This window comes from Capra hircus, chromosome 3 (assembly GCF_001704415.2).
Source record: "Capra hircus breed San Clemente chromosome 3, ASM170441v1, whole genome shotgun sequence".
NCBI lineage: Eukaryota > Metazoa > Chordata > Mammalia > Artiodactyla > Bovidae > Capra > Capra hircus.
Window position 1 is genome coordinate 119535820 of NC_030810.1, and position 25773 is coordinate 119561592.

At 49.5% G+C, this 25773-nt stretch overlaps 1 protein-coding gene across 5 annotated transcripts in view; it reads right to left on the reverse strand.

Annotated features, from left to right (window-relative positions):
- Positions 5213 to 25773, reverse strand: part of GPR161 (G protein-coupled receptor 161) — a 60922-nt gene continuing 40361 nt past the window's right edge. For 3 of the 5 annotated variants that reach the window (XM_018046460.1, XM_018046458.1, XM_018046461.1), the window contains exons 3-6: positions 19996 to 20720; positions 13546 to 13650; positions 10932 to 11051; positions 8566 to 8902 (exon numbers count right to left, since the gene is read on the reverse strand). In XM_018046460.1, the coding sequence (XP_017901949.1) occupies positions 8637 to 8902; positions 10932 to 11051; positions 13546 to 13650; positions 19996 to 20720 (1216 nt within the window). In that variant the 3' untranslated portion in view covers positions 8566 to 8636. Of the gene's footprint in view, positions 8903 to 10931; positions 11052 to 13545; positions 13651 to 19995; positions 20721 to 25773 lie in introns of all 5 variants that reach the window. The other 2 variants (XM_018046463.1, XM_018046462.1) reach the window with 1 other exon arrangement.

The following is a 25773-nucleotide window of genomic DNA, read 5'->3' on the forward strand; positions in this document are numbered from 1 at the left end:
GTAAGTCCCAGGGGCTGTGTTAGGAACACATGAAAGGTTGGAGGGCTTTACAGAATAACTGAAAAGATGACTGCAGCACACAAAATAACAGTTTCTTCTACTAAAACAGGAACAGAGAAAGGCTGGAAAACTAATAGAGCAGACTGGAGTACTCAGTAGGGTCAAGGGTGACTGGTATGAAAAGCAACAGGAGAGAATCAATGACTTCACTTCAGTGTGTTCACTTGGCGCAGGATATTGACAGTGAAGGAGGCTGGGCAGCTGGGGATGGAGGAATTCTGAACTTCTGATTCAATTTTGCTAGGAACCTAAAACTGCAACCCAAACATTAAAAAGTGGTATTTGTCCAAGGAATTAGATGCCTTAGTTTTATTGATTTTGTAGTTTTGTGCTGTATGTTACAAAGGACTTCTGTGGTGGCTCAGAGTCTGCCTGTCAATGCAGGAGACGCAGGTTCAGTCCTTGGGTCGAGGAGGTCCCCTGGGAGAGGGAAATGGGACCCCACTCCAGTATTCTTGCTGAGAGAATTCCCCCCAACAGAGGAGCCTGGTGGGCTACAGTCTGGGGGGGTCACAAAGAGTCAGACACGATTGAGCACATATCACCAATTGGTTATAAAGGAGCAGGGCAGGCCAAGCCAAGTAGTCAAGAAGACAGCAAAGAGAAAGGATTACAGAGACAGAGTTGATGGGTCCTGGCCACTCCCATGATGCACTGTCTGTTGGGGTGTGGGGGATGCCAAGATCGCAAGTTAGACTGTGGCTCTCAGTGTTCCATTTAACCACCCAGAAAAAGGAGTATGGCTTTGGGGCTGGCAGGTACAGGGTCAGATAAAGGTGCTGGGCTCTGTGCCTTGAGGTTGTACCAAGTCTGATCATCTCTACCATCCACCCTTTGACTTTGGTTGTGGCGTAGACCAAGCAAGAGAGCACTGCTCTTCATTAATCCTCCTTTAAAACTTAGAATTACAGTGTGTGTTGTGTATTTCCTGGTCACTTCCCAGTCATTTAAGAGTATTCCATGAATCTAGTTTTCTTGCAGTTTATTAAAAATACATGGGTAACTGTCCCTAGGTGACTGTGGTATGGATTGTGCCACAGCTGGCTCAGTTTCCTTCCTCTTTTCAGCCTGTGGGAAGGGAAGCTTGAGAAAAGGACACGTCTGCAGAAAAAGGGTACAGGTGAAGGAGGAGACACCCAGAGAAGTCCACAGTCAATAAGTACAAATTCACAATTTGCACAGCTCTACACAAGCCAAAAACCAGATATTTAATCAGGTAAACAAAATTATTCTAAATACACTTTTACTTGTTTATAAATATTGATTTCTAATGATCCTAAGCATTGGGCAGGGGAGGGGGGTGCTTCCCTGACGGCTCAGACAGTGAAGAATCTGCACCTTGCAGGAAACTCAGGTTCAATCCCTGGGTTGGGAAGATCCTCTGGAGAAAGGAATGGCAACCCACTCTAGTATTCTTGCCTGGAGAATTCCATGAACAGAGGAGCCTGGTGGGCTGCAGTCCATGGGGACACAGAGTCTGATATGACTCAGCAACTAACACTAAGCATTTTTTTAATCTTAAAAAAAAATCCAAAAACTTCAAGTGAACTGTACTTCTGAATCGGCGTGCTTTTGTCTTGAAGGTTGGATTTTAACCACCTTTGCATCCAGGAGTCCATTATCAGAACGCAGCATAGGACCCTGCTCCTTAAGCATCACTGACTGACCTGTTTCCAGCCACACAGGCTCTTTGCCCTGCACTCTCAGTGTGGCCTTGCCTGCTCAGGCCTGTGATCCTCCCCAGGACTGTCTTTTCCTCTGGGAAAGTCTGACTCACCTATGATTAGTGATATTTCAAAATGGTGGTGTCAAAAGGAAAAACATAAGTGGCTTTTAATTCTTAAGCTATTAATACTGCTCAGGGAATTGCTCTCTGAGGGAAATGAAAACAGCTTTGTCTGTTTTGTTCTAAAAATAACAATGAGCAGAACTGTGTTGTTGGTAATCATGCAGAGTTGGTTTTTTGAATTCCTTCCAGTGAAATCTGATCACTTCCCTTAGGCCTGCAGTTTTTTATAGTTCTGGCAAGCAGATATTCTAATCCCCAGATTCCTTGATTTACAATAGTTTTTTCTACCGACCCAATAAAGCCCCACTGGCCTGTCCTATTAATGATGACTGTCAACTATCCCTCATCTTCCTCAAGCTGCAGAGCTGGCTTTTTCCTTCTCTCAGTCACATGGCCAAGGACGCTTTGAGACTTTGGGCAATTCCCTGTACTTCCTGAGGCCTCCTTGGATTGTGTGTCCCCCTTCCCAAATCAGAAGGATGATCCAGCTCTGCCCCTTCTTGTAATCACACACGACTGTGCTCACAGCCACCTTCCTTTGCTTCAGGGTGAAAACTGATTTCTCCCCACTCCCGTGGAGTTGACCTGGGGTTCTCTGTATCCTGTGGGTGACAGCACGGTCTCCTGGCCCTGCACTGCCTCTCCCCTCCCCTCAGGGACTCCGAGGGCCACAGAGTCTGAACCCAAGCGCCAAGACCACTGCCAACCAGCCACTGTCACTGCAGGATGGGGCTGCCCTCAAGCCTGGTCACAGCTCAGCAGAGTGCCCTCAAGAGAGGGCAGAGCTGAGCTTGCGCTTTGATTCCAGATGCCACACCAGCCTGGGGCTCCGTCATCTCCACTGGCCATTAATGGAAAAGCTCAGTTCACTCCTGATCTCAACCCCAAATGCTAGTTACCCTTTGCTCCCTCACCTCAGTGGCCTTCCCCTTTCTCACCATGCCCCTCTGTGCTGTTCAGCAAACATGGCAACAACCTTCAACACCGCTTATGTAGGGTAACTGCTGTCTTTTCAAGATTCTCAAGTCTTGTCATCGAGAGCCCCGTAAACCACAAGTACTACACCCACCTGCAGAGTGGAGAAAAAATAGCAGTGGCTCAGTATCAGCTACGCCCCAGGTACTACGCTAAATGCCTTAATCCACATTATCACCTAGGAGGGAGACCCTCTTGGATTCTGTGTCCCCACATAAATGTATCTAAATGCCACATATAAAATGAATACAAAGTTCATTTTACACATGAGAAAACTGCAATACACAAAGATTCAGTAGTTGGCCCAAGGACACTTACTAAGCCAGTGACAGTGTGGAATCTGAATCCAGAACTTCCCATAGCAAATCCTGTGTTATCCCCATTATATCACATTTGAGCTGATAGGCAATGAGATAAAACATTTGGAAGTGCCTAATAATGTCCAGCACACAACAGGCACTCAAGTATCTTAACATGTCAGATTCACAGGAGTAACTCAGTACACGCTAGTTTCCTTCTTCAACCTTTGTAGCCACATCACCTCCACAGTTCTTTCTAGACTGGAGATAGCTGGGGCTCAAGCTGAACCCTTGTCACAAATATATCCTGTGGTCCATCCAGAGACCTGTCTAATCTATACGTATTTCACGGACCAACTGTCAGGACAGAAGAATACTCATCTCATCAAACCTGAACAAGCCAGTAAGGTCTCTCACTGTTGCTGTTGTTCAGTTGCTCAGTCATGTCCCACTTTTTGCAAGCCCATGAACTGCAGCATGCCAGGCTTCCCTATCCTTCACTGTCTCCTAGGAGTTTGCTCAAACTCATGTCCATTGAGTCGGTGGTGTCATTCAACCATCTCATACTCCGTCATCCCCTTCTCCTGCCTTCAGTCTTTCCTAGCATCGGGGTCTTTTCCAGTGAGTTGACTCTCTGCATCAGGTGGCCAAAGTATTGGAGCTTCAGCACCAGTCTTTCCAACATATACTTTACGATTGACTGGTTTGATCTCCTTGGAGTCCAAGGGACTCTCAAGAGCCTTCTCCAACACCACAGTTCAAAAGCATCAGTTCTTTGGTGCTCAAGCTTCTTTATGATCCAACTCTCACATCCAAAAATGACTACTGGAAAAACCATAGCTTTGACTATATGTACCTTTGTTGACAGAGTCTCTGCTTTTTAATGTGCTGTCTAGGTTTGTCTTAGCTTTCCTTCCAAGGAGCAAGCATCTTTTAATTTCATGGCTGCAGTCACCATCTGCAGTGATTTTGGAGCCCCCAAAAATAAAGTCAGCCACTGTTTCCCCATCTACTTGCCATGAAGTGATGGGACCAGATGCCATGATCTTAGTTTTTTGAATGTTGTGTTTTAAGCCAGCTTTTTCCACTCTTCTTTCACTTTCATCAAGAGGCTTTTAGTTCCTCATCACTTTTTGCCATTAGGATGGTGTCATCTGCATATCTGAGGTTATTGGTATTTTTCCCAGCAATCTTGAAGCTTGTGCTTCATCCAGCCTGGCATTTGGCATGATGTACTCTGCATACAAGTTAAATAAGCAGGGTGACAATATACAGCCTTGATGTACTCCTCTCCCAATCTGGAATCAATCCGCTGTCCATGTCTAGTTCTACCTGTTGCTTTTTGACCTGCATACAGGTATCCCAGGAGGCAAGATGGTCTGGTATTCCTATCTCTTTAAGAATTTTCCACAGTTTGTTGTGATCCATACCATCAAATGCTTTAGCATAGTTAATGAAGCAGAAGTATGTGTTTTTCTGAATTCCCTTGCTTTTGCTATGATCAAGTGGATGTTGGCAATTTCATCTCTGGTTCCTCTGCCTTTTCTAAATCAAGCTTGTACATATGGAAATTCTCAGTCTACATATTGTTGAAGTCTAACTTTGAAGGATTTGGGGCATTATCTTGCTAGCATGTAAAATGAGTGCAATTGTGTGGTGGTTTGAACATTCTCTGGCATTGCCTTTCTTTGGGACTGGAATGAAAATTGACCTTTTCCAGTCCTGTGGCCACTACTGAGTTTTCCAAATTTGCTGGCATGTTGAGTGCAGGGCTTTAACAGCATCATCTTTTAGGATCTGAAATAGCTCAGCTGGAATTCATCAGCTCCACTAGTTTTGTTCGTAGTAACAAACTACGAACTACGCTCCAGGATGTCTGGCTGTAGATGAGTGACCACACAATCTTGGTTATCCTGGCCATTAAAGCCGTTTTTGTACAGTTCTGTGTATTCTTGGCACCTCTTCTTAATCTCTTCTTCTTCTGTTAGGTCCATACTGTTTCTGTCCTTTATTGAGCCCACCTTTGCATGAATTGTTCCCTTGGTATCGCTAATTTTCTTGAAGAGATTTCCAGTCTTTCCTATTCTATTGTTTTCCTCTATTTCTTTGCATTGTTCACTTTTAAGAGAGCTTTCTTATCTCTCACTGTATCAAAGCCCTTTTCCTCCCTCTCCTGTCCTGTCCACCCCAGGATTCCTTGTCCTATCGCAAATACTTGAGTTAGTCTCGACAGTTGCTCAGAGACTACACAGCAGCTCCTTAAATGAGAATCAAATAACATTAGCGACATTAGCACCATATGGCCCTTCTCTTACATTCCTCAACCCCATTTCTACAGCAGGGATTTAAGATCACACAGCTGAGCAGTGTAAGCAAGCTAGCTGGGTGGTCCTTAAAGGCAGAGAGCAGTGGAGACCTGGAGTTTAGAGGAGGTGTTCTAAGCCAGGAGCAAACAAGCCTTCAGCTTTATCCTCGACTCTTTGCCGCTGGGAACGGCCAGTGGCGCCACAGCCACACTGCTGCCACCTGGGGTCGAAGGCCCTGAATCGGTGCCTGGGAAAGGCCTCGGCAGTGACCTGTGTGCTTGGCAGTGTGGGACTTCGTGCCTTCCAGGTCATACTAGCCCCCGGCCCTGGTATCTGGGAGATAGCATGGGGGGTACTTAGTCAAGTGGTAACCTCGATGAAAGAAGCAGAGATGGGCAACAGTCCTACAGGTGGTCCTGTCAAAACTAGAAGATGCAGAACTGAGGTTTTTATGTTAAGTGGCCAAATGTCCCACCTATCACTCCCCACACTGCCCCCTCAGGAAGGCCTTAGATTGCTGCTGCACAGCTGAATAAAGCTAATGGGCCAGCGTTCAGCAAGGGCAGCTGGGGTTTTGACTTTGTGCACTAAGGACAAGTGTCCCCAAAACTGCCTCCCAGAAACCTCAGTGTACAGGGAGTGTATCTTTGTCCTCTCCCCACTTGCCTCCTTTTGCACTCCCTTCTCACTCAGGCTGAATAAGGAGTATTTGAATTCCTAAATATGCAGAATATGGTTCTAGCTGCTAGACATCCTCCAAGTCTTGGCCCAGTCACCTCCTATAGGGTGCTACCGCTAACTCATTCTAATTGGGAATATTCACCTCCCTATAGAGCCTGCAGTTCTTTCTAGAACCATTACTTGACTTTGCTGTTTATTAGCCTCAGTCTCCTCTAGGTCTCTTCCTACATTAGAGTGAGAACACTTTAATGTTATTACAGAGCCTAGCTTGATGCCTTGCACACGCTAGATATGCACTGCTTGGTAGATGAATGGACTTCAGTACAAAAGAGGAAATGCAGAGAAAGCTTTGGGGAAGCACAGTATTTCTAGATTGGCTTAGATGAGATCTAGTGTATCCCAGCTAGTCTGGGATCAGCCTATGACGACTTGGGAGGTCTCAGGATGCTCCTTTGCGCCCAGCCAAGTACAGTCCAGGGAAGGTACTTTCCAACTCCTGGCTGCTTCGTTGCACTCAAATGGTCTGATGGGGCAGATGGGGTTGGGGCGGGGGGGGGTCATCCTAGGTTCCTGCCCTGTTCCCACCCAGAGCATACCAGAATATGGTCCCTCTAGAAACTGGATAAGGACAAGTGGTAGGAAAAAATACAGAAAGCAAAAATGCCCTCAGATTTACGAATGCCAGCCAGTAGTGAGAGCAGAATCTGACTGATCTGCACATCACCTCAGCAGAATCCACAGGTGAAACTGCCCTCTGCTTCTTCCCTCTCCCATCCAGAATGCAGACTGGATGAATTTGATCACTGTGAAGGTAGCAGCCCCCAGGTCTAAGGAAAACTCTTTTGTAAACTACAGACAAAGGGACCAGCCAACCACTGGTCTCTGTCACGCAGCAAAGACACACTGCCTCCTGGAGAACTAGTTAGACCACAGTGAAACACTGCAAAGGTGATGCACTTTCTGGAACGGCTGCCTCATAACAGATGTGGGAGATCTCCTCAGAATGTATCCTCTGCTGACCACCTGGAATTCAGAAGTAGGGAAAGACCTGTACTTGGCTGCTGTCATCTAGGCTGAAGGGCAGGAACAGGTGGTTCAAGTCACCACAGCCACTGTTGCAAGCCCACACATTCAGCTGCCATCCCGTCTCAAAGGGGGCGGGGAGAGATCCCACATGCGTGTCAGTCCGTGGCCCCACTTTCCACCTCTGAGGACACGCCCTCTGCACCCATTTATGTGTCCTGCTGGTCGGCATCCTGTCAGGACTGTGCTCTAAACGGACACACTGGATCAGCCCACACATCAGGCCTGAAGTGTTTCACATGCCCATCAGACATGACACCCAGAAGCTGTGCAGATACTGATCCATGGGTCACTTTTTTCCCCCTAACAAATTCAGAGAACATCAAAGATCAGGGTTAGAAAGGACCCTGGCCACCACTCAGTCCATGGGACCACAAAGACTCAGACACGACTGGATGACTAAGCACACACACACCATTCAGTCCAACTCCACAATCCCCATCTCATTTTCCAGATGACCCAGAGGTGACAGGGAGTCCCAGTGGCCCGAGTAACTAAGGCAGAGTCAGGCCGGCACACAGTTCCTGATGCCAGGTCCAGAGTTCCTTCAAGTCTTTCTTAAAACATTCAGGGCAGGAAGTAGTAGCTGCTGGCCATGGGGGTTTTCCCTGGAGGCCAGCTAATCTAAACTACATCAGGCATCACATACGAAACCTATCCCATGGGATTTCCCTGTGTGAAGGGGATTCCCTCTAACGACAGCAGTAACTCTGCTTCCCGGCAGTGCTTGGCCCCGCGGCCCTGTTCAGGTGCGGAAGATGAAGGTGCTTCCTAACCAAATGGGTTTTCTTTCTAGAAATGAAACATCCGGTATCTGTTCCTTGCTCCTGTTGTTTACAGTGGTTTCTCCCTTCTTTTAAAATACTAAGGAACCAGTCCATAGGGAGGCCTATCCTCAGCAACCACAGACCCAGACCTGCTGCCTCTGCCCAGCAACCAGGGAACAGTCCCTACTAGAATCAGCAGATGGCCTGGAGGCAAGGCTGTAACCAGGACGCATGGGTCTGGGGCATTGTGCTCCTGGGTTCTCCTCTGGGGACCATTTAGGGTAGAACCAATGGCCCCACACAGCCCGCATCAGCCACACAGAGGAAGCGCCATCCTCCAAAGTGTCCCGAGGCCTCTGGTAGAGTGCATGGCTGGACTCCCAAGGACACCGGTTGTGAAGAAGAGGAAGTGGCCCCGTGGTGCTTTCCTGCCCAGCCGAGGCCTCTAGACCCCTCTAAACCCCACCTCCCACAGAGTCTCAGCCACACCTCCATCTGCTTTGTTTTGTGCTCTCGATGCCTCTGGTCCCATCCCTGGAATCCACAGGAAGCCCTCGTGTGGTCTCGCACAGACACGGAAGTCACTTACAGACACTGTTTTGGGCGTTTTTTCAGATGACTGCGTATCAGATGTTGCTCCCAGAGCCCCGGCACAGATGGTAACAGGCGTCCACCCTCATCTCTGCTCTGCAGCTAAAACATCCCCCTCTTCAATGCTCTGAAGCTGCAGCCTCTGACCTGTGAGAGTTCTGCTGCCGCGGCGGCCCCCAAAGCCAATTCCAGGGACAGTCCGAGCTGTAAGCAAGACCCCAGGCAAAGCCTCCTCCCCAAATAAGTTGATTTTGGCTTCAGCCTCTATGGCTTTGGCCAAGCTGGTTGCGTAACTGTCCAAGGACTTGTGCACATCAGCTTTCACGTGAAGAATAGGGTTCTTGGCAGCTTCTAAGAGAGAAGGCAGAAAGAAGGTTAGTGAGGGGCCAGGATGGACGGCTCCCCAGGACTGGCCTGCTGTTGCTTTACTGACCTGGGAAGGGGAGACAAACAGCTGAAGGCTGTGGGTTCTGGAGTTTAGAGTCCCTACGTGACAATTCCCTACTTACTATTTGAGAAATCTTAGCAGTCATTTAATCGAATTTCAGTTTCCTAATCTGTAAAGAGATCATGGCACACTCCTTATGTCATAGGTTTCTTGTGTTAATTAAACAGTTCTTCCTAAGGTGCTTTAGCTTAGGTCTGGCTCATAGGAAAGGCTTGATAAATACTTTCTATTGGGCTTCCTTGATAGCTCAATTGGTAAAGAATCTGCCTGCAATGCAGGAGACCTGGGTTTGATCCCTGGGTTGGGAAGACCCCCTAGAGAAGGGAAAGGCCGCCCACTCCAGGATTCTGTGGGGAATTCCACGGACTGTGCAGTTAGTTCACGGGGGCCCAAAGAGCTGTACACAGCTGAGCGAGTCCACTTAATTTACATCCGTAAAGGAGTTCTCTGGTCTTTCAGCTCCCTGGAATGCGCAGCGGTTTGGCCTGTAACTTCCACAAGCCTAAATGTTGCCTCTGGCCTTTCCACACCCACTCAGACATTCCTCAGAGCCATGGAGAACCTCAGGGTTTGAAGGACATTAGAAGTCAGGTGCCCTTTCCCCCGGGACTAAGATCCCTGACAACTTAAGTGAACAGGTAGGGGGGAGGGGCGGGCCCTTCAATTTCACATCCTGATGGCTTTTAACTTCACTGCCTGTTTTCCTTCTGACATTTTGGAGGGAACAGCTTATCCCCTAATCCTCATGTTGCTTGGAGTAGGCAACTTCCACACCACACTCCAAGAGGAGAAGAAGGGAGGAACACGTGACCTCTCCCTGCCCTGCCACTCACTCCTGGGAGGACTGATGTGGTCTTAAAAGTGCGTGCTCCTCGCCCTGTCTGCAAAGAAGAGTGCCTTCAGTATGCCGTCCTCCAACATGGAGGCTGATGGAGCGAGCTTGACCATATGTGGGCTGGGTGGATTGGGGAAGGCTTCAATCCATTTTTTTTTAAAAATTTGGGAGTAACATAAGACTCATGAGGCTGCTAATCCAAGCTCTGTTCTTGAGTCTACTTTCCCCATAAAACAGACGATTTGATGTCTGCCTCCTTGACATCCATCACAGGCCTTCCATTCATCTGGAATCGGGGTGGGGAGTGGTAGAAAAGATAGGACGAATTATGAACATAAACTCTGGTACGGCCGGTATTTATTTTCATAGCATTTCTGAAGAAATTACATCAAAGTCCCGGACCCCTCCATCACATCTCATTCAGAGGAAAAGAGATTCTTCCATCTGTGGGCAGCCTGGAGGGCACTTCTAGTCAGAAAATCTGGAAGGGAAACTAGACCCCAGTTCCAGAGGCAACTAGAGTGCTGAGGGTTGAATTCAGAACAGGTGGAGCCAAAAATGCAGGAGCTGGATTATAGCAGAACTCATTCCTCTCACAGGACCCAAGTGCCCCAGCACCCTCAAGAGGGCAAGACCACGGAGGTGGCAGCTTCCCCTGCCGTGAAGTTGGAGCACTTATTGGGCCGTTATTTTCATCTTCCACACGTGGATGCTGAGGCTCAGAGAGGCCAAGTTCAGATTCATAGACACACAGCATCCATAAGGGAAAGAAACTTTGGAGGCCCAGAAACTGGTGTATCTAGTCAGGTAACTTCCTGAGGGAGGACATGGGAATCAGCTGTGTGTATATGTGTGCGTGTGTGTGTGTGAGTGTGCACGTCTGTGTAGCCCACTGCTTGCCCAGCCTTAGACCCTGTTTGCTCTGAGAGTTAGAAGCCTAAGGACTCAGGTGAGAGAGGTCAGGTCAGGAGTGACTTGGAAATGGGCAAAGGTGGAGCCCTTAGAGTGCTGGGCGTGGGGGCAGGCTCAGCTGAGGAAGTTTCCTAAGATCTTTCACTTCCCCATTTCCCTGAAGCCATCAGCCACAGAAACCAAACCTTTGATTTGTTCCACTTCATCTTCAAATGTCACTGAGCTCCTCCTCTTGGGTGGGCACGTGCCATGGGAGAGAGGGTTGTCATCCGATGTGCAGTCTTCAAGCAGCATGACATCTGTTCCTAAAACCAAGGGCAAACTGTGTACCTCTAATTGGCAAAACCAAGTCCTCTCACGTTCTTTCCCACTCTCTCTAAACATCCCTTGCATTCCTCTCCCATTTATTCCAACCCACAACCAGGTGCATCCAACTGCCTTGCAGCTTTGTCCAGGACACATAGTGTCTCTCGTCCCATTTCAGGGAGTTTGCAGCCAGCCACTGGGGCTGCTTTTCAGGCACACCAAAAACAGCAATGTTATCCAAGTGGATGGGTTACAGAACTAACATACTCAGAAGTGCTGAGTCAGCCAGACCTGGATTGGGGAAGGGGAGTCAGGCTGAGTGGAGGAGGGAGGTATTATTAAAGGGCTTTCTGTTCAGAGTGATTTTTCTTACAGTTTGAATTTCTATCATTCTAGTTAAAATATGCTGGGCTAAATAAACATATGCTGAATGTGTAAAGTTCTTTAGGGATCAAAAAGGGATTGAAAAATATGCCCCTCAAAAAGTAGGGGGAAGGCAGAGAGGAAGGAAGCTCTATTAGACCTGGGTAGACAGGTGGGGAGGGCTGGGGAGGGGAGCAGGGCTGAGCAGAACCCTGACCCCACACTGGGGCAGATGTTGGGACCAGCCCTCCTCTGTCTTAGTCTCCAGCTTTCAACCCTTCAAAGCCTGGTGCTCAGCAAATTAGGAAGAAAGCAGAGCCAGGAGCTCCACATGTCCTCCCAGAACAAGCTGCACAGATGGGCTCCTCTGGCGGACTTCACAATATGGTGGTTCCGCACATGGGCTCCCGAGGTGGACAGATCTCAGGTTGCTTAGTCCCTCAGCAGCCTCCAAGGTGTATAAAACGGGGATAATTCTGTCTACCTCATAGAATTGCCATGAGAATTATGAGTTGGGGCCTGTGAAGCTGTGACGCAGTTCCTGGAGCACAGCAGGTGCCTAGTCCGTGCGGCTAAGACCAGGGAGGCTGAAGCTCACATTCCAATCTGCGTGACCCCAGAACCCAAGCTCTTTCTTCTGACTACATGTTCCCTTACTCCTTTTCGGCTGGTCACCTCCTATTCACTCTATAAGTTTTAACATCACTCCCCCAGAGAAATTTTTCTCATGCGCCCATCCCGAAGTGCTCTCCCCCCAGCAGGGACACATACCTGTCCGCTCTGTGTCCTCACGGCACTCGGCTTCCCCTCCCACAGCGCTCATCACTGTTATGACCTTTTTAAATAGCAGAACTACTGAGGTATAATTTGCACCCACACAATTTGCCTATTTAAAGCCACATGAGGGCCATTCACCAGCACATCTCTAGAACATAGGGCAGTATCTGCTCAAGGCAGGGGCTTGCCAAGTAAATATCTGTTTAGTGAATAAATGTCCCTGCCTCTGGATCCCTACTAGGTTGTCTGAGAAGAGGTTGAAGAGGGCCTGAGGAGCAACAGCGACCTTCCTCTCCTTCAAGTTACAAGAGGGACTTTGGTCTACAAGGGAGGCTGTGACCAGTTGTTTAACCCTCTGGGCTGCCAGTGGGGGCGCATTTTCAGGGAATGTTCTACCTCCAGGGGAAATGCTCCAAGACAGGAGGCCTGGTCTGGGTCCCTGCCCATGGCCCTTTACCCTAGAATTCCGCAATACAGGCTCAGATGAGGAAACACAGATCAAAGCAGAGAGGAGTTTCCAAAAGGTTCCTGTTGGGGAGATGGAAGAGCAGGGAGGGAAATATGGCTAGCCTGCTGTGTTGAGGTCTGGGCTGTAGAACCCTGGGTTCATGCCCAGCACGTGGACAGATGCCACCCTGGGAGGTGGTGCTTCATCAGCTCTGTGAATGACAGATGGAGGGACACAGCCCCTCCCCGTCGTCAGCCTCTCACCTCGTGCAGCGCCCCAGGTATGTGCTGGGGAGCACAGCAGCAGACTGTGATCTCACAAAGCCCAGTGCTGAGGGGAAGAGCCCTGGGCTGGCACCATCCCCCAGGCAGCAGCTGAAGGGAGGGTCTGGAGGATATTGATGGAGATACGTTTCATCAGAGAGATCAAGTTCCCCACAAGTAGATCTCAGGGCATATAAAGACATGACAAGGGATAGAGGGACAGTGCCAACTTCTGGGGCAAATGGGGAGCCTCAAAAGTTTAGAAAAAATTGAATAGCTTGTCTGAGATAACACAGCTCTCAAAAAGCCAATTCAAGACTGAAAACCAGGCAGGTGGACTCTGGAGCCTGCCCTGGCTGGGGTTTATTATAACTCACATAACAATTCATGATCATCTGGCATTTTAACTTTGAAAGCTTTCACTCAATTTGAATCTCACAACAACCCTGCCTGGCAGAGAGAACAGGAGCTGAGATTCCCATTATACAGAGGAAGAAACTGGGGCACAGAGGTGCAGAAAAGCAAAACGCCATGACTGGAAACCCAGACCCTTGCCTCTCACCCCGTGCACCCTGGGAGGCGTCCCGCCCGCCCACACGCTCCTACCTGGAACCGGGGAAATGCAGCAGGCGAGACGCTTACCTGAGTCCTGAGAGCAGCTGAAGCCAGTGTCCCCGGTGCTGCTGCTGTTCCCCAGGGGTTGCTCGCCTGCCATGAGGGCCGTGAGGTGTGGGGACAGGCCCAGGTCTGCAAAGCAAGGTCGGCACTGACCACACACATCCCCCCCTCTGTCCACCCTGTCCTCCCTGCAGAGGCTGCTCTGCGTTCACTGAAGACCCCAAGCTCTTGGCGGCCTTTCCCCGACTTCACCCCTCGTTCTCATCCCAGGGAGTCTGTGACAGCATTCACTGGGTCCTGCCAGAGGGGACGAGCTCGGGACAAAGGTCAAACACCAACAAGGCGGGTGGGAGAGCAAACTGGGCAGGCCCGGGAGATCTTCCCGTGACACAGCAGGCGGGTGCTCCTTTACCTTCCACGCCTGCCCGGAGACCAGGAGGTAGCGTTTTCAGAAGAGGCTGAAACCCCCAAGCAGAGAGGACGTCTGTGCGTTGGAAGGCGGGGGTGGGCGATGACACTGACCCAAGAAAGGGCTGAGGCTGGCAGGGGGCCTGGAAGGAGCCCCCGAAGCTTAGGGACTGCAGGCGCCGAGTCTCTGGGCAGGCAGGGCTCAGTGGAGACTCTACAGGAAGCAGTGGGTCCCCTCTACGGCTAGTCCCAGCTCAGGCTCCAGGCACCTGCCCTCCATGCTGGCAGGAGAGCAGACAGAGTGAACTGGGGGACTCTGGCCTTAGTGACACCAGGCACACGGCGACGTGGCAAAACTGAGGGAACAATGAGAGGCTGCCTAGTTAACAGTGGGACCCCCACCCCACTGCCTTACTCAACCTGGGCAGGAGGCCAGAGATCTCGTCCCCAGGGAAATCCAACCCGTCAGAGAGAAAAGCCTCCACAGACCCCAAGAGCGGGGCACCCTGTGAAACGGCCCAGCCCCTCCAGCCCTCAGTGTACATGCCATCTGCTCCACTGCCCAGGGTTTCCCGATCCCTTTCCAGGGCTGCCTTATTAACCATGAGGGACAGTGAAGAACAGGAGACATTTAAGGAAAAGCACTAACAGAGATGGGGGAACAAAAAAGGAAGGAATAAAAAAAGGATCTGCAGGAGACAATGCAGGGAGTTGTCTGCGGATGCAGGGAGTTTGTCTTAAGAAAACAAAATTCCAATTAGGTGTCCTCAGAAAATTAAGACAGTAATGAATCTATGAACAAAAGAGCTGGAGGCCACAAGGACCATGGAGATAACAAAAGGCGCTCCCAGCAATTAAAAAACCAGCACAAAAAGTCAGACTCCTCCCATCTCCTGAGAAAGACCTCCCCGCCAGGAAGGACCTGCCACGGCAGACCACCTGAGTCTCCGCACAGCACGCTTACAGACAGGAGAGGCCTCAGCCTATGCTGTCATCAGCGTTCTTCAAGGGAACAAGGTGACTCTCCTCCTTCAGAGCCAAGGAGGAGACAGTGGAGGTCGGGGTGGGCAGCCCACGCAGCCAGAGCCTCTCTTTTCATGAAACATGTGGAAAACATTTTCGCAAGGAGCTGCCCCCTCTCCTAGGGGTTGGTGTAGGGGGCTGGATCCAGAGAAGATTCCAAACGTGGTCATCCACCTGCAGGGTCTTGGCCTCAGAATATGACTATGTCTCAGCAGGAAGCCTGGCTTGAGGAGGGTGGCCTGTGGGGGAACACCCACTGCCAACTGGGACAGCTGAGGCCACAGTGGGCTTTGGACACATCTCTGAGGCTGCGGTGAAAGCTAAACACAAGTCCCGGTCTCCACCAGTGGGAGGACTCACTGGAACCAGGCCAGTGTGGCTCAGCTAAGAGCTCTGGAAACAGGGCAGCCAAGTGGTGACTCTGTTCTGTTTTTCCAGCATTTATCACTAGAGAATGGGCGCAGCACCCTGGAGTTTCTTCACATGAAGCAACAACACACTAGACTGGGCCCTGTCCAGACCTTTTTAAAAGAAAAAAAATTTCTTAAAGAAAGAAAGGAACAGGCACAAAGTAACAGAGGTCGGATCAGAAGCCTGGCGCTGCTGAGAGCGCCATGAGTGCCTTGCAGAGGCCACAGGTGCAGGAGAGCCATTCTGGGGTGGAACTGGCACTGAAGCAACCAGAAGCCCTCGCGGTGGCTCAGGAAAGGAACCTGGAGAAGCAAGCGGGGGGAAACTCACAGGTCCCGGGCCTCTCACCCTCCAGTCCAAACCTCATGAAGGCCGTGAGGTGGGCCATTTCCTCTAGCAAATGGAAGCCAGTGTCCTTTTCTCCACAAGATAACTGGGAAGGCTCTATCCCGTTTCAGGAGCTTCAAGCACCAGGTGGGAGTGGCATCTGGAGGGGCCGCCCTCCACGCCTGCATGTCGGGCCTGGTGGCAGTGCGGCCAGATGAGCTGCTGGCCCTTTCTCCTGAAATCCTCATCTTTGCTCCAACGCCTGCAGCCACCTATCAGCTTTGGATTTGTAGTGCGGCCTTCACTGGAAGGACTCATGTTGAAGCTGAAACTCCAATACTTTGGCCACCTGATGCGAAGAGCTGACCCATTGGAAAAGACCCTGATGCTGGGAAAGATTGAGGGCAGAAGGAGAAGGGGATGACAGAGGATGTGATGGTTGGATGGCATCACCAACTCAGTTTGGGTGAACTCCGGGAGTTGGTGATGGACAGGGAGGCCTGGCGTGCTGCAGTTCATGGGGTTGCAAAGAGTCGGACACGGCTGAGCAACTGAACTGAACTCCTAAGACCGAATGTCAGCATTTAGTGCACCTTTCAGCTGGAGAAGGCAATGGCACCCCGCTCCAGTATTCTTGCCTGGAAAATCCCATGGACAGAGGAGCCTGGTAGGCTGCAGTCCATGGGGTCGCTAAGAGCTGGACAGTGACTTCACTTTCACTTTTCACTTTCATGCCTTGGAGAAGGAAATGGCAACCCACTCCAGTGTTCTTGCCTGGAGAATCCCAGGGACGGGGGAGCCTGGTGGGCTGCTGTCTATGGGGTCGCACAGAGTGGGACATGACTGAAGTGACTTAGCAGCAGCAGCAGCAGCACTTTTCAGCACTAGAATCAATGTCCACTCCAGAGCTGACCTACCCACCATGAGGTGACCCTGCCTGGCAACCCTCAGGGAGGCCAGAGATCTCAATACCTCAGGGAGCGCCATGGTAATCTGCTAACGAGCCTTCACAGGCAGAAAGTATTGTAGTGGCCTGGTGAGAGTGGCACCCAGGGAAAACCTAAACCGATGCACTTTTTCAGTTTGGGGCTAATAGCATGAGAAAGCAAAACTCATGGATTATGGGTAAAATCCACATATGAAATCTTAATAAACATGACTGCCTATGTAGAACTCCTGGCATCTCAGGGGCAGTAGAAAACTCCAGGTGTTTGTGGAATGCCACTACACCTGCTCACAAGCACTGTGAGCAAAGTTTATAATTCCAGGTACTGAATCCTTTGGTGAGAACTTTCCAGGTGCTCATGCAAATAGAGAGGAACACAACCAAGAGAGGGCTTCTGAGTCTTTCCTTGCTGGCTTTGGAACGAATCTTATCACCCTTCTAATGCTGTGCTAACAGGAGAGAGCAAGTTCCTTCTCTGAGTGTAGGAGAGGTAGCCTGAAGCAGGCTGGGGCAGGGAAAGCCCACTGGGGTTTAGGCATCTGCTGCAGATGCAAGTCATGCCTACAGAGGGTGCCAGACCAGGGTCTGGTCACAGCCCTGGCTCAGCCAGAGGACAGGGACGCAAGGTTGAGGCCAGGGTTCTCCCTCCTAATCAGAAAGGCCATGGGTTTTCCTGGTATGACCAGAGTAGGGCTCAGGGATGGAATGGGCACTGCATTCTGCTTTTTTTTTTAAAGAATATAGCCAATGCTGTTGCCCACCTCCTAAAGTCAGGACATCTGGGGAAGAGACAGCAGGGATGCCCCCAGCTCTGATTCAAGGGAAGACCAACAATTCAGAACCCATCATCCCAAACGCTCTTCAGCCCAAAAACAACCCACAAGACTGCTTCTCCCTCAGTGACGAGACCGCTCACTGCCTTGAGCTTGCCAATGCAACCACAGCTGGTGTTTCCCATCTGTACTCACAGCCTGACAAGCTCATCTAGGATAATCCCAAGTGGCTCGCACAGAAAATCTTGGCCCCCAAAACAGATGTTTCTTTTTATTCCATCTACCCTCTCCTCCTCCATTCTCTTTCCTCATTCTTAACGTCACTGGGATCGAAAATGTTTATTTTCTTTTTTTTGCCCAGAAGATAATTGATTTTACAAAATCTGAACAAATAGGTTAATCAGTGAAATGAAACCAAACCCTGAATGTATTCCTCCTGGCTCACAAGTCATACTTGGAATCACAGTCTTCCCAGTAGCAAGGGGTGAGAAATTCAGGAACTAAAATACTGGGATCCCGAGAGATGTTTTTTTCTCCTATGGTCAAAATAAGGAGGGAGGTTCAAAAAGGGAGAGCATATATGTATACCTATATATATGTTGAGGTTTGACATAAAACAACGAAAGTCTATAAAGCAATTATCCTTTAATTAAAAAATAAATAAATTTTTTAAAAGTCCCAGAATTTCTTCCTTTCTCAAGAAAAAATACTCCGTTCGTCCATGAGGTGAATTAGTGATGCTGGTTTGCTGCCACATGGAACAGATCTCCTATCCTCACTACTCCAGAGCACTCATAGTCAAGAGCTGTAATGTTCACTCTCTTGGGAGGGGAGGTGGAAAGCCTATTTCCTGGAAATGAAAAATTAACTCAAGCAGTGAGCTGCCCAAAGTCACCTGGCAAGAGACTGGAACTGCACTCTGAGCCACGTGGCTCTTTTCATTAATATGATCTGATAAGTGCCCTCAGGGTCTCCCTTCTGATAGCTCATCCAGGTGACAATCTCCCTCAAACAACAGAGTGGTAACTTTGGAGGCAAGATCCACCAACGCATGCTACAAACAGTGGGTGAAGGCTGAAGGGGAAATAGGATATTTTCATAACCTCTAAGCATCTCCTCTGCTGTACTTATTAATGACAATGGAAAAAGTAGTGAATCTACAGTTCGGAAGCCTGCCAGACATCAACCTGACTGTATGGACTGAAAGTATTCCCCCCAATTTCTATACTGAAGCCCTAACTCCCAGTGTGATGGTATTCGGCAGTGGGTTCTTGGGGAGATAATTAGGTTTAGAAGAGGTCATGAGGGTGGGAAGACCAGAGAGCTTGCTCTCTCCTAACCCTCCACCACGGCAGCACAGAGCAAGAGGACAGCCAGGGAGAAAGCCCCGCCAAAACTCAACCATGTGCCACTCTAACTTCAGACTCCAGCCTGCTGAGCTGCGGAAAATGACTGCCTTTGGCTTAAGCCATGCACTCTCTGGTGTTCTGCTGTAGCAGCCCAAGCTAAGACAGCAACCAAGAGATCGAGAGCAAGAGTAGCGAGCGATAAGGCCTGCAGACACATGTGCCCCTGGTATGCTCGCTAGGAAGAGCACATCGTCCGCCGAGCATCCTGCCAAGACGGTGACCCTGAGAACACATCAGCTAGACACAGACTGAGGGGCCGTCTACAGATTCCCTGAACAGAACTCTACGAAAGTGTCAAGTCAGGGAAGACAAGGAAAGAACAAAGACTTGTTAAAGATCGAAGACGACAAAGGAGACGTCATGACTGAGTACAGCATGGGGCCCTGAACTGGGTCCTGGAACAGAAGAAGGGCGTCACTGGGAATATAGGTGGAGTCCGAGTCGGGCTTGTAGTTGTTAGTAGCCACGCACTCATGGCGCTGTGGTTAGGCAAGATGTTAGCGTGAGGAGAAGCTGAGGGGATGGGAATTCTCCTTCCAAATCTTCACTGAGTCTAAAATTATCTCAAAAGAAAAAAGCTTAAAAAAATGTATCCCAACTAGAGTAATTCTTTTGGATCTCATCAAAGGGCATGGGATTGTGTCCAGAAACTTAGCTCTGAAATCAATTATCAGATGGAGGAGCAGCTTTAACACATATCAGATAGCAACATTTCAGTGACAGAGTAGAGGCTTGCCCTGAAGACATCCTGAATTACTAGGGATGGTCCAGTAAGGAAAGGGCTTCCTGTGAGGAAAGGGCTCAAGGGGGAGTATGTCCAGTAGGAGCAGCCGAGGAGGGAAAGGAGCACTTCCAAAAGGACTCTGCTTCAAGGAACACTGAAAGAAGGTAGCCTAGTTCAATGCTGGAATTCTTTTTTTTTCTAGATAGAACTAACTGTATTTTCCAGGTCAGTGGGTCATGGCTGGGGTCATAGAACTCATGTCCTCTACCCTGCCCAGCTTGGGAAATCTGCTTGGGAATCACTGGGATGCTCCTTCCCCAAAGGAAACCTGTGCTTTAAGCCCCGAGGCTGCAGTCAGTCTGAGACCTCACCCATCAACCTGCCAGAGTGTCCAAGAGTAGGCTACACCTATGAGATAGTGGGCATCCCTTTGCTGACAAGTTTCCAAGTTACCTGTGATCCTATTGGAAATGCTGAAGAGCCTAGACGTCCTCTGCCGCTGTACAAATGGTTCCCGGTAATACCGATCCCCAAAGCACATGCCCAGGAGTTCCTTGCGCACCGTCTTGTTCCAGAGTCCATAGATCAGAGGGTGGCAGATGGCGCTGGTAAAGGACAGCCAAGTGGCCCAGGTCTCCAGGGTTGGGGAGACACAGTTCTTCCCCCAGAGGGCCTCAGAGGTGATGACAACCATGTAGGGGCCCCAGGTGACCATGAAGGCACCGATGACCACCAGGATGGTGACGAGGGCTTTGCACTGGTTGGCCGAATAGACCACACCCTGCAAGGTGCTCTTCCTGCTGCCCGAGGAGGAGGTAGAGGTGCTGGAGTTCTTCCTCCCAGTCCTCTGCACGCCCACCTCCACAGTGACCACAGCGCCACAGTGTACCTTGCGTGCTTTGATCCTGGCCACTCGGAAGATGAAGCCATAGCACACCAACATGACCAAGAAGGGGAGCAGGGCACACCAGATCTGCCAGAACGCGGTATAGCCAGGCTCCCGGTGCCACGCGGCCACACACATCCACTTGAACTCGTCAAACTCCACCGATGACCAGCCAAACAGAGGTGGCAGGCAGCCGATGAGGGAGTGAAGCCAGATGTAGGCAAGCACCATCACAGCCCGGTTGCCTGTGATCTTCATCGGGTACGCCATGGGATACAGGACAGCATAGTAGCTGGAAAAGGGATGGAGGGAGGTGAGAAGAGGCAAAACAGAGGAGAAACACACCAGGATGGATGCGCACTGCTTTCCTAGGTAGGGAGTTTGTTGGATTTCTCTCACTCCAGTCAGCCACAGGGTGAATACTTCTAAAAGTAGCACCTTCTCCCAACTCCCCTGGACAAGTCACAGACTGGCCACATCAGGCAGCCCCGTGGGACTCTTCATCAGAGAATGACTGTGTGCCAGGAAGGACACAGAGCTCAGGCAGCCCTGCCTCCAAGCCGCCACGCAAGCCCATTCATTTTGGGGGTGTGGCTAGTCATGAGGCATCTGCAGGAGTTCTAAGGAGTCATGCCTCAAAGCAAATCACTTTTGTGTTTCTAACATTAATCCTTTTAGATCAGTTTTCAGAGGGTTCTCAGAAACCAGAATAATTTCTAAGCATTATGGGGTTCATTCATTCAACAAACTGTAAGGCCTGCCACGTGCCAAGCCTTGCTCTATGCACTGGTGTGCGTGCGCTCACTTACTAAGCTGCGTCTGACTCTCTGCGACCCCGTGGAGCAGAGCCTATTAAGCTCCTCTGTCCATGGGATTCTCCAGGCAAGAATACTGGAGTGGGTTGCCATTTTCCTCCTGGCTATGCACTGGAAATACAGGTAAAAAGACGCAGAGGGAGATAGGCACAGAAGCAGAGTATGAGGCTCTAGAGTGGAAAGGGCTACATTTAATCCTCACAAATGTTTGTGCTAGACAGTATCGTTATCTTCATCTTACAGTTGAGGACCCGAAAGGATAATCTGTCCCAGATAAGGAAGAGGAAGAAACAAGATAAAAATCCAGGCAACCTGACTCTATAGTTCCCAACGCACAAGGCAGCAATTTCCTGCAAATCCTCTTGTTCTGGAATACACAGACCAGGGGTGGTTGCTAATCCCTTAGCTCTGTGAAGGAGGGAGGCCTAGAGAGTTACTGATTCATACTGATGGGGCCTTGGATCCAGAGTGCAGAATAAGGGCAGACTTCTGGAGGAGATGGCACATAAACATAGGTCTTAAGAGATCAGAGGCACTGGTCCAGGAGCAGAAGAGGCGAGCCCTGGCAAGGCGCAGAGATGCACATGAGCACCGCCTGTCAATGCAAGAGACAAAGAGATGCGGGTTTGATCCCTGGGTCAGGAAGATTCCTTGGACGAGAGAATGACATGTAGTTTTGCCATGGAGAGAGGAGCCTGGCAGGCCTCCGTCCGTGGGGTCACAGAGAGTCAGACATGACTGAGGCGACTCTGCACGCGTGCACTGGCTCAACAGGGAGGCTGCTGGTAGCTCAACCAGGCAGGCAAGGAGTGAAGGCGGAGCAGGGAGACAAGGAGCCAGGGGCGTGGGGAGCACTAAGCCTCGCTGTCCGGCTGAGTACTGATGCTTTAACCGGGATGAGTGGGAGTATTAAGACCACGGGGTTGAAAGTAGATCACCACCGTCCTGACTCTTTTTATCCAAAACAAATGCTGCTTATTGATGGGGCTTCTGCATGAGGCACCGTGTGGAGGGGCAGGGGTGACCACACTGACGCCACCTGGTATAGGCAGGACCGCAGGAAATGGCCACACATGGCCTGTGAAGCCACTTTTTCCACCAGGACCTTCCTGAGTCACCCCTAGGCACTAGCAGCTCAGCAACAGGGGCCACAGCCTGAATGCCACCAGCTGCCTAGATAAACTTCCGTGGAGGAGCCGCTGCCTCAGTCGACTCCTCTGTGTAGACTGTATAATCAGTGGCAAGACAGGCTGCCGGTCTCAAGCCTCGAGGCCCTGCCAAGGTCTAGCCTGGAAAGAGTGCTTCCGAGTGTGAGACCTGAGGAGAGGAGACTGTAATTACAGCATCGATCACAGAAACTCTGCATGCCGGCTATGGTGAAGCAAGTTCTGTCACGCTGACACCTGGGTTTGCATCTTGCAAAGGCCCTGAAGCCACATGAAAGAAGCATGCCTTTGGAGCTGAAATTCCTGGGTTCAGATGGTGAGTCTGCTGTCTACTAGCTGTGTGTCCCTGGGAGTTATCTAACCTCTCAGAGCTTCAGTTCCTTCACCTGTAAAATGGGAAACACTTAGGATGGGAATCAGGTCTTAACACTAGAGAGAGAGAGGTTGTCAGTAATTAGTCTCCAAGAGAGATTGGGAGGTCCTGCTATCCTGTTAAAGTCTTCAAATAAATTGTGGATGCAAATCTGGTTCAAGGACAGGATGTGCTGGAATGGGGGAAAGAGCTGGGTGGGGCCTCTCTTTAAACGGCAATAGGGACAAAGCTGGGTCTTTGTCCACTGACCTTTCCCTCTTCCTCCTTTTTGAAAAATTAATTAATTCTTTGGCTGGGTCAGGTCTTAGTTGCAGCACATGGGATCTTCACTGAGTCGTGCGGGATTTTTCATTATGGTACATGGACTCTAGTTGAAGTAGGTGGGCTCAGTAACTATGGCACAGGAGTTTGTGGGGGGTCTTCATTTTCTGGCCAAGGATTGAACCTACGTCCCCTGCATTGTAAGGCAGATTCTTAACCCCTAGATCATTAGGGAAGAACCCCTTTCCTTCTTGAAGACAGAATCTTCATTCTGTTCCTGCAGAACTGCTGTGACCACAGAGGACCTGTGGCTTTTCTGAGCACCAGGGGATGAATCAGGCCATACTGATGGTATCCTACCCCTTGCCAGGTGACCAGCTGAGGCACTGACCTGTGTAATAACATCTGGCAAATGAAATGTGAGGGGAGTTTGCAAGGGTAGGACTGGGGGCACTTCCAGGAAGGTTTTCTTCACTTTAAAAGAAGAAACAAAGCAGGGATTTCTACTTTCCTCTGCCCATTTAAAAATCATGCAGGCCCTCTGACCTCAGGCAATACTTCAGGGCAATACCTGGGTGTGGGAGGCCAGGCCTGAGGAATGTGAGTTGTCCTGGGCTCCTCAGATGAACCCTGTTCAACCAGTCATAAAAATCATTACAATTAATAGACTGCCCTCTGAACATGTCCTCTGGCTGTTCTCAACACCAGTCAGGATTATTATTCAATGGTAAAATGTCTTTGTATCACAGACTATCTAGAGTGTGGAGCATGAGCAATTCCACTAGGATGTACCAACGATTTCTCCCAGCTGAATCCCAGAGGCCCCTCAGCGTGCCCAGGCAGGGGGTTGGTGCTGGCTCCTGAGGGGTCAGTCCCCTAGAATCAGAAGAGCCCTTGAAAGGCCACAGTGATGCCTGTATAGACCCACACCCTCCAGGGGTTGCTTTGGTTTTAAGGTTTGGAGGGGCAAAATTTATATACATTGAAATGCACAAATCTACTACACCTTCATCAAGATATAAACATGCCAACATCTGTCCACAAACACACAAAAAATGGGTTTCACTGATTTGAAACTTCATTTTTTAAACTTAAGCTTCATTTAGGCCTAGTTTGCAAGCTCAAAGGAAAATATAGAACAAAGGCAACTCCCTATACTCTGCAGGTTAATATAGGCCAAAATGGAGGGTTTTTTCCTTTGTTTCTCATACTCTTAACTGTCTTCTGAAATGCTCTATCTTTTCTCCAACAACTCATCTTTAGACATGAGCCCAAGCACACTCTTGGTCCCAAAAGAGGCTTTTGTGATGTCATGTGTAACTCAAAAGTTGTAATGACCATAGGGGCTCCAATGCTTAGCTCTCTTACAACTAGACCAATCACTTAGAAAACAACCCCTGTTTTTATAAGATGGCTTCACTAAAAACACAAACAAAATCTAAGCCAACTACAGCTACCTTGGAGTGAATCTCCTGAGAGCACTAAGTAACCCTCCCACAATGCTAGTTACTTTCTTTTAAAATACTATTTTAGAGCTGAAGTTTCATTCACTCCAGTCCAGAATGAAAACACAAATATCCTAACAGGACCTTAAACCCTGACAACTTCAAGGCTAAGCCAGAGGTGACCACATTGGACTTATTCATAGGGAAAATCTTCCCAGGTCGAATGATGTTCCCCACCTGGGTCTGCATCCACACTGCAGGTTTAGGACACTGACATCTCAATGGTGAATTTCACTCCAGCCAACTATTCTTTTTATGCTCTACCTTTGCTCTCTCATCATGGAGCTACAAGATGGACTTTTTTGGCTCATCTGCCAACCAGGCTCATGGATTTCTTTAGGTACGGTTCGTAGGGTTCCTAACTGAGGACATGGCAATGTCTGGAGACAATGGGGGTTGTCACAACCTGGAGGTGTTACTGGCATTTACTGAGCAGAGGCCAGGGGTTCCCCTCAACACCCTACACGGAACAGTTTGTCACAACAAAGAATTATCTGGTGCGACGTGTCAACCGAGCTGAGACCGACAAACCTTGAACTAAATATACTGGTTGGAAGAGATGATGGACAATTGATTGCATACTGTATTAATGGTTAAGAGCCCAACCTCTGGCACCTTGGAACTGGACAAGTCACTTAATAGCCATGAGGACTTGGGCCAGTTTGCAAAACTGCACTCTGCTCATCTGCAAAGGGAGTCTGATAGAGTTGTTGAAGATTAGCTGGGATAAATGTTAGCAGCAGGGTGTAGTGCCTGGCTCGCGACTGGCATTTCAGTTGAGTGCATGCCCCTCACGCTTGTCTTCTTTGGCTTTCTTACGTTGCCCCCATCTCTTTCTTCTCCCCATCCTCTCTCACTCCTCCCTCTTCACCTGTCTTTTCCTACCACCACCTCTTGCCGGTTTCCCTCTGTCCCTCTCACTCCCCGCCCCTCCACCTCTTTCTCCCTTTTTCACACTCTCTTTTTTCTCTCTCACCCTACTCCCCACACACACTGTCATATACACAAGAGCCGCATCATTAGGTTTCCTACATAAAAGGCAAATGTGCAACCTCCAAAACCACTAACATCCAGGGGTGTTAGAAGGGGTATTTGAAATCCTGATCAGATGGCAATCATTTATATGAAAAGATCAATTAGCCAGTCCAGTCAATTTGTACTTTCAGCCACACAAGTGGCCAATAATAAAAAATAAATTGCACCTGCCAAGAAAATATTTGAAGAC